The 9,230-nt window shown below is 34.4% G+C and overlaps 1 protein-coding gene across 1 annotated transcript; it reads right to left on the minus strand.

The window, feature by feature from the left end:
• Positions 1-4,095: 4,095 nt before the first annotated feature.
• Positions 4,096-8,167, minus strand: LOC145689762 (zinc finger MYM-type protein 1-like). The gene is made up of 2 exons (XM_081763965.1): positions 7,433-8,167; positions 4,096-4,143 (listed from the first exon to the last, which is right to left on the minus strand). The coding sequence occupies exons 1-2, from the start codon at positions 8,165-8,167 to the stop codon at positions 4,096-4,098; spliced, it is 783 nt and encodes a 260-aa protein (XP_081620091.1).
• Between the last annotated feature and the right edge of the window lie 1,063 nt (positions 8,168-9,230).

Raw genomic sequence — 9,230 nt, forward strand, 5'->3', positions numbered from 1 at the left:
TAAAGGAACTTTTTGCGCTGAATTCGAATTTGCACTCGGTTTTTCTCCATCACGTACGATTTTCCCGTAACAGAGGGATTTTCGGGAAAATCCCTCAAAAATTTCCCTTTTCGTTTATTTTACACCCCAAGATCTTGTCCCCTTGCATATACTAACATAGAAATTATACCTAAGTATACTTTGATTCATATTTAACAAACCCTCCAAGTTTCGTAATAATCGCTTTATTCTTTCTAGAGAAATAAATATGTTTGTATGTATACTGTGTGTACTGTTCATTGCACCTTATAGTAATGCTTTCAGATCTCTTAAGGGGACATTTGCCATTTTGAGATTTACTAATATTAATGCATTACTCATGTTCTGTCTGCATGAAAACACGATTTCATTGACTATATGTTGATTAAAAGTGATTTTATACAAAATTAAATCTTAAATCTTAAATCTTAAATGTGTACTGTTATGCTTTTTGCCTAGTTTACAGTGAATACAGGTAGCCAGAACCTACTAATATGGCCCCCATTAGTCAAGACACGTCTTGTTCACTATCGAATTGAGTCGAATTGTTTTAGATATTAAGTGTGCGAAGTGTTGTAGAATAGTAAGGAATGGTATCATTTGTGATAATTGTGATAAATGGAATCATTTTCGTTGTGCCAGAGTTGATGAAAATGATTTACCAGCTGAAAATGAGCAGTGGTTTTGTCCAAAGTGTAAGACGGAAGCTCAAAATTATGGGTTGGTGACGGACGATACTAATAAGAATAGTGAAGCATCTCTCCTGAAAATTATTGAGATATTAGAAAATGACATAAGAGTTCTGAAAAATGAGAATGAAGAGTTAAGGAAGAATACAATATGTATATCTGAAGAAAGGAATGAAAGCATGACTGCACACCAAAAGTCAGTAAACCCTAGACGATGGGAAACTGTCCCTTACAAAGAATCAAAAAACACTAAATTTAAGGTTAATAGTGTCAACTTCCCACCCTTAAAAAATAGATTTGACCCATTATCAGATTTGCCTACTGAAGCAGAAGAAGATGGAAATACGGTACGACGGCCAAGTAGTGAGATTAAGAAGATGTAGTCAAACTGCGAAACTCGACCTATGAAAATCTGTTTATATTCTGACAGTCAGGGAAGAGGTGTTTACTCCAATATCTTAACACATAGTCATCAACCGGGGCTAAATTCTCCGATGTGACAGCAGATGTGTTGGTACAGAATGTAACGGATATTCCAGTTCTACTTGCAGGAACCAACGACGTTGCTAAAAATGAAACTAAGGATCTTTTGCCTTCTTTGAGAAGGAAATTGTATGAACTTAGAAATGCCAGGCTAGTGTGTGTCTTTTCTATGCCTCGACGGCACGATTTACCGTCGTGGTCCATAATCAATAAAGAGGGAGACAAAGCAAATAATGAAATGTATAAAATTTGTAAACACTTTAGAAATGTCACCTACATAGATATTAGTAACTTGGGGAGCAAATTTCATACTGTCCACGGATTTCATCTTAATAGATTGGGTAAAAGATTTGTTAGTAATAAGATTTTAGAGGGAGTTAACAAAATTGCCTAATGTGAATCTGACCCTATTCCTCTGAATGTTAAAACCAATTCTTTTTTAGGATAGATCTAGATCAAAATGTTAACTCATTCAATACGTCTGTACATATAGAAAGTAGTAATATTATTAATCAATGTAGGCCTAATGAAGCAGTAACTTTTTCATGGAATATCCAAGGATTAGCTAATAAATTCGCTATAGTTGAAGATTATGTTTCTAATCTGAATGTTGATTTTGTATGTCTTGTTGAGCATTGGCTTCATCCTAGGGAAATTAATTTTTATGTCCTCAAGGGATATGAATTGAGTAACAGCTACTGTAGACCCATAAGGAAACATGGGGGATATGCTATCTTTATTAAAAATATATATTCTCATAGGCCTATCCTTAGTGTAAATACCATGTCTATTGAAATGGTCTTTGAGGTTACAGCATCATACTTGCCTGATATTAACACTATTGTTGCAGCTGTATACAGACCAAATGTTGAATGTAAAGATTTTAAGTTATTTATTGACAGAATGAACAATCTTCTAGAGCATTTAAATACCTTTAACTCCAATATTATTTTATGTGGGAATTTTAATGTTGATTTTAAGTTGGAAAACAACATAGAAAGTATTACGTTAAATAATGTGTTCTCTTCATTCAATCTAGCTATTGTTACTACTGATATTACCAGGCCTAAATTTGGAGGTAGTAGTTGTATTGACAATATAATCACTGTAATCGACAGGTCTATTGATAGTTCAATCGTAAAAACTGCTGTCTCTGATCACTGGGCGGTTTTACTTAAATCTGAGGTGAATTTTCTCAATGTAACAGATAAGACTAGTAACAATAAATGCAGGTTAAGGGTTGGCTTAATGAGAGAAGAAAACATAACAAGATTTCAAGAGGTACTATCATCAGTTGATTGGAACTTTATGTATAGCTCCTTGCAAGATGTTAAGGATAAACTAGAATTTTTTATGTCTGTAATGTCGTTCTCAACTGAAAGTGCGTTTCCTGTAAAATACGTTATTGGCAAGCCGACTAAACCGAAAGCTACTAGAGTTAAGAGTAAAGAAATTGATAGTCTCAAAGCAAAATGTAAATTTTATTATGACTATTATAGTAGTACTGGCTCAAGTGTCATAAAGAATTTATATAAAATTAGTAAGAAAAAGTTATATAAACTAGTGAGAGAAACTAGAATTAAGGTTAATGATAAAACCATCAACAACTCTGGCAATAAGTCTAAAGCAATGTGGAATATCGTAAAAAAAGAAATTTATCCTATATACAATAACATAAAAATCTCTGATAACCAGCTGGATGCCTCTGAATTTAATAACTTTTTTGTTAACAAAATTGAAGAGATACTGAGGGAAGTTTCATCATATCCTCATAATAATGATTCAGATTTTTATTTAAATAAATTGTCTAAACCTATCACTACGTTTAATTTTCATCCAATTGAAGTAAAAGATGTTGAGAAAGCGATTATTAAAATGAGTAGCAGTAGATGTGAGGATATTTATAATCTGAGTCCTATTATGTTAAAATATGGAGTACATTTTATAAAGGAACCTTTAACTCACATTATAAACTCTTGTATATTAGACTGCCATTTTCCTGAATGCTTTAAATTAGTGAAAGTAGTACCTATAATGAAGAAAGGAAATAAGTCTTCTCTTGATAACTATAGACCAATTTCACTGGTTCCAGTTATATCTAAAGTTTTTGAGATTGTTTTGAATGAGCAGATTGTTGACTATTTTGAACATAATAATTTATTTAGTAATTCTCAATTTGGTTATAGATCTGGACTAGGAACTGTTAAGGCTGCTGTCTCATTTTTGGTAAATTGTATTTCTGGGTTGGACAGTAAAAACTTTGTTCATGTAAAACTATATGATCTATCAAAAGCATTTGATACGGTGTCTCATGATATTTTGTTGCAAAAACTAGAATTCTATGGTTTTGATAATGCAGCTCTGTCACTTCTTCATTCGTATTTAAATGGACGATATCAAAGAGTTGTTTATGAAGGGGAAGAGTCTAATCTGCTGCCTGTCAGATACGGAGTACCTCAGGGATCTATTCTTGGTCCGATTCTTTTTATTATTTATATCAATGACCTCCCATACAACGTCGCTTCACCCTTCGTTAATAGTTATTTATTTGCTGATGATCTCAATATTTTGTGTTAACTCACGACAAAAAGACTCAGTTCAGTCTATATTAAACAACACCTCAGATATTATTAAAGACTGGTGTACTTCCAACTTGCTTTGTATTAACTCTGATACGATCAAAGACTTGGTGCTTACTTACAATAACAAAAATTCGAATGCAGAACTTAAAAAATATTCCGCTTCTTTTTTGGTTTTTTTAATTGATAATCATTTGAACTGGGACGATCATATCCTTATGGTGGAATCTAGAGCTAGTAAAGGAGTTTATCTTATTCGTAGATTGAGATTGTGCGTAAGTTTAAAGGTACTTAAAACTGTTTATTATGCTTAAATTCACAGTCATTTAAGTTATGGAACGATACTTTGGGGTCATCAGTCCTCCATTAAAAGCCTATTGAAAATACAAAAGATATGTGTAAGATTAATGCTCGGTCTCCCTAGTCGTGCACATTGTAGGTCAAGCTTCGTTAAATTAGGAATTATGACAGTACTTGCAATTTTCATATACCAATGTTTGCTTTACATTAAGGAAAACAAACATATCTACAATGAGTTAGGGTACTCTCATACTTATCAAACTAGAAACAGGAACTGTTTAGGATTATTTAGATGTGAATATAGTAAGACACAAAAGACCTTTTACTATATGTCAGTTAAATTTTATAATTTTCTACCTATATCTGTAAGAGAACTTCCATTTTGGGCTTTTAAAAAAGAAGTACAGAAATTACTTATTAATAATTGTATATATAGTGTTGAAGAATTTTTTGAACTCAAAATTGATAGTTAAAATATTCGCTTCTGTTAGGTAGTGATCTTTGTTTATATTGTGGTATGTTATATATGTAACTAAAATTTTCAACTTCTATTTCTGACGATTGTAATACATCTGATGTTCTCAGATGTTTCTGCAATAAAATTTATTATTATTATTATTATTATTATTATTATTATTATTATTATTATTATTATTATTATTATTATTATTATTATTATTATTATTATTATTATTATTATTATTAATTGCGATACGGTGTAGCCAAATTAGCCGGTATTTGCGTCATACTTAAAATTGTTCCAATATAGGACACCGGGAAAAAACGGGTAGGTCCGACCAACATCTCGGAAGGGAGAGAAATAAAATTAATAGGCCTTATGCAGAGTCGTTCTCACGCGTGATTAGTGCCATACTAAAGAGTTTGTCTACGTTTTCCGCAGTAGTCAGGCATTTAGTATGATGCTAATTATATGTCCAAATGACTGCATAAGGCTCAATATGTCTAAATTGACTTAGATTAGGTCGAATGATAGTTTTCGGGGACGCTGAGATGAATAGTGACAATCTCGATGCTGTTGAAGTTCAAGTTCAGCCCACACCAAATGAAAAGTAAAATATCTAAATTAACCGATATCATTGTTCAATTCATACAGGGTAGTCCGGAAGTGGGCGTAACCCCCTTTAGTTTCAACAGTATAGTGTTAGTTATGGTAGAACGTCCGTACACAGTTACCGTTAGTCTTAAGCTTCTTAAGAGTCATAAACAATGGTATGATCACCATCCATGTCGTAACACACCTGAATTCTGCGGCAAGTTCTCGGAGATGTTTTACGGAAATACTCCGTTGTCACGAGGTTGAAGGCGTGTTCAAGAGCTACTCGTAATTCCTGTGTTGGGTGATATCGAATGTTTCTTACTTGTTGTTTTATGAAACCCCAGAGAACATAGTCTGTCGTCAGATCGGTTCTTCTTGGAGGCCACGCAAAGGAGTTGGTGTACAGATGCAAAACCTCTTCCAATCCAGCGGCCAGGAAACGTCTAATACAGGTAATTGCGCACGTGAATCACGAAGTGCGCCGGTGCTCACATGGATAGCAATATTGCCTGCCAATGCCAAGCAATGTTACCAGACTATGCCAAGCAATGTTAACGAACAAATGTGGGTAAATCCTAAAACTATTAGAAAATGCCAATTAGGGATACGCCCGCCTCCGGGCCACGCTGTAGTTTTTGGAGTTCCTAAAATGAATAGTGTCAGTCCGGAATTTCAGTAGCCGTTCGTGGTCTGTAAAACCAGCAGTTGCAATATCAAAAGGTACATGTTTACGCGCGACTTCCACTCCACCCCCAACCTTCCTTCTCTTGTGTCTTTGCCTCCAAGCTCTACTGCTATGTTTATTGATTTAAGTACAGGGTGGCCCAAAAGTAGGTATACAGACCCGTACTGAATTTTATTACATTTCTTATTGTTATCAAACAGGTAGACTTAGTTTCCTTTATTATTTGTTCTTAACGTCTTTTTACTTATAACTTAAGCCCAGAATAGTCGAAGCAAATAAATCCATAAACTGGAATGTTACACTTGATCAATGCAGGGGTGTATACGTACTTTAGGGCCAACCTGTATATTAACAATTACTGAACTAACCTATCTTTTCTGTTTCCTTCCGAACAAGGTAAACAATTACTGTCATTGCAGATTTATACGTTATGCATATACGACACTTTTAAACAAGAGATAAATATAATGTAGCATGTGTTGTAAGGCACGGAAATATAAACAGCATGAAAGCATTACGGAAACATTGAAGAAAAAGAATATGAATATATGTAAAGCTAAACAAAATTATTTAATTAAATAAATCGTACCTTATTTGAAAAGGAAGTCCATCCTACGTTGTTTCGAGCTGCAAATTTTTCTATTACTTGTTGGTCAAAATCTGGAATGCTGTTCACCAAGTCTCTCTCAATAGATAACATTGCTAGGGCAGATAGTCTCTCTTGTGTCATAGTATTCCGTAGAAAAGTCCTTATTCTCTTTAGGGTAGAGAAGCATCTCTCTGCCTCCGATGAAGTCATTGGAATAACGAGCAAAACCTTCAGAAAATTGCTTATTTAAGAAAAGTTTCTCTCAATGTTATTGTGCTGGAAAAATTCTAATGAACTAACTGGTGCAGATATTGATGAAAACTCGGCAGTGTTATATATTATGGAAAGTTCGAAATGAAGCTGCTTTGCATAGAAGTTGCAAACGTTTTGAACAATTTGTTCTGGAAATTCCTTCCTGTATTCTCCAAACTTTTCATTACAGAATAAAGTGCCCGCCACAAAATGGCCAGTAAAACTAAATCTGTGTTTAACGTTACTAATAATCCCATCACACACTTCCTTCGCTTCCATGTTTAGTTGTGTGTTATCAGTTTCTCTTCTTTTCGATGTCTCCGATGAAACTAAAGGCTCAATATCTATTTCTTCGTTTCTTATTTTTTCAACACTTTCAACAAAAACTGACACATACTTTTGAGCACTTACCACATCAATGTCCTTTCTTTGGAACTGTCCATACAAGATGTCAACACGAGGTAAAATTTTGTGGAACAGAGTTAGCCAAAGCACAAAGCTGTGTCTAGTAAGCGTGTCAATGTGCGCTCTTGCCTTCTCGATTGTGCTCGAATTTTTAATATGTTCATTATTTAGAATATGTTTCAAACATTGAATAATTTCTTTTCTGTACAGATAAATTGTATTAACGCCGCGTGATTGGAAATTCCATCTCGTAGGAACAGACCGGGGAAGTCTTTTCTTTACGATATCATCAAGTAATTTTGTACGCTGTGGACTTGTTGAGAAGAAGGAACAAACTCCCTGCAAAGTGTCAAAAAATACTCTAACATTTCTTACCACTGAAGCAGCATTGAGCATAATTAGATTCAACTGGTGGGCATAACAATGAACGTACTCGGCGTTTGGAAACTGTTGTTTAATAATTGCTTGTACTCCTCCAGACGTTCCGGACATTACTGACGCGCCATCGTACGTCTGCGCGATTAATTTCTGTGGGGTCTCCTCTAACCTATGTTTTTCAAGTTCTTTTAACAGGCATGACGCCAAAGTTTTTGCAACGTGTTTAGGAGGTTCGAGGAAAGTCCAAAATCTTTCAACTGGTTTTCCATTTACTACATGTCGATAAATGACGGCCATTTGAAAAGTATTAGCCACATCACTAGTTTGGTCTGCAATCATAGCTAAAAATTCTGATTCTTTTACTTCTTGTGAGATTTTGTTCTGGCAAACTTCTAACATTATATTTAAAAGTTCATTTTGAATCGTTTTAGATGTTCCCTTAAAGACAGTAGCTTTCTCCAAATGAGTTTTCACGGCTGTGTCAAGTTCTGCACTGAAATCAATGAGGCCACGGAAAACACCTGGGTTTGAAGATACTTCTGTCTCGTCATGACCCCGCAACGCTAATTCAAATTCACCACAGAAACGTACACAATTAATTATAATATTTAGAATATAAAGATTATGTCTTACTCTTTCGTTATGCAAAGCTATATTTCGCCTATACTCACTGTCTAACTGCTGAGCTATATTGGCTGTACCAAATAAAGCTAACTGTAATACATTTTTCATATGGATATTTGTAGCTTTGTGTCCCTTAATTCGTTCACTCAAATGATTAATATCTTTTATGCCTATTTCAGTCCAAGCACGTTCACCCCCAAAAAGTAAACAAGGAAAACAAAATAAAGCATTTTTTTCCCTCACAACCACAAAGCCAGTCTGTGTTGTTATAATACTCGATTTTGAAAGAGCGCTGAAACTGTCTCTTACCTGTTTTGACTGTTTGATTGATTGTTAAAATTGGTGTTGGACGCCCTAACCTTTTTATTTCAACCTTCTCCTCCATCAGCCTACGAGAAAACGGGGTCCTGAGAAGACTGCAAACTGAATTCATTTTGAGTTTTCTGTTACTAGCGTTATATTTTAATATTAATAATATCACTCACAGGATAAGAACAAAAACACCATCACATTCTTCAAACACACACTTACATTAAAACAGCACAATAGGATTTTCAATTGTAACAATATTATGAGCAAACCCTCGGACACACTCTACATATCACTCCCTCTATTCTATTATTATTATTATTATTATTATTATTATTATTATTATTATTATTATTATTATTATTATCATTATTATTATTATTATTGTTGTTCTTTGGTTTGTTCTTCCAAACTGCCTCGACCCACGCAACACCCACGCCTTCATCGCTGGTGAGTGAAGGAATTATAACTATTACAGAAGCTGAGTGGCAGTTGCCAAGGTCTCCGCAACTGGATGGAGACCGTACAACAGGATAGGAGCGATGCAAGAATAAATATGCTTTCCAATGTTAAGAAATAGGAACTCTGCCGTATGCTCAATGCTAATGGATCCAGTGGCAACGCTATTTGCCACTGGATGTGTGTTTCTCTCTCTTTCTTTCAGTTTTTTGACATGATTTTTTAAGAGATGCATCAATACTGTGTTGTGCTAAAAAGCAAGGGATTATTTTTTACGAAAACATTATTTTAAAATTAAAAAAAAATCTTTGGAGGTAAAAATCATTTACAGTTGCACAACCGTGCAACATATAGTACCAGCTGCCACTGCCGAATTCGTTCAGTCGTTTAGCTCTCATACTGT

Source organism: Thermobia domestica, chromosome 7 (genome assembly GCF_964235325.1).
Source record: "Thermobia domestica chromosome 7, izTheDome1.hap1.1, whole genome shotgun sequence".
NCBI classification, from domain to species: domain Eukaryota; kingdom Metazoa; phylum Arthropoda; class Insecta; order Zygentoma; family Lepismatidae; genus Thermobia; species Thermobia domestica.

Bases quoted from the DNA above. Each gene is read 5' to 3' on its own strand.
- LOC145689762 (XM_081763965.1), bottom strand. From the start codon at position 8,167: ATGAAAAATGTATTACAGTTAGCTTTATTTGGTACAGCCAATATAGCT. The intron at 4,144-7,432 runs GTAAGAAATGTT...TATTTTCAATAG, and splicing joins TGCTCAATGCTGCTTCAGTG to GCTTTTAATGGAGGACTGAT.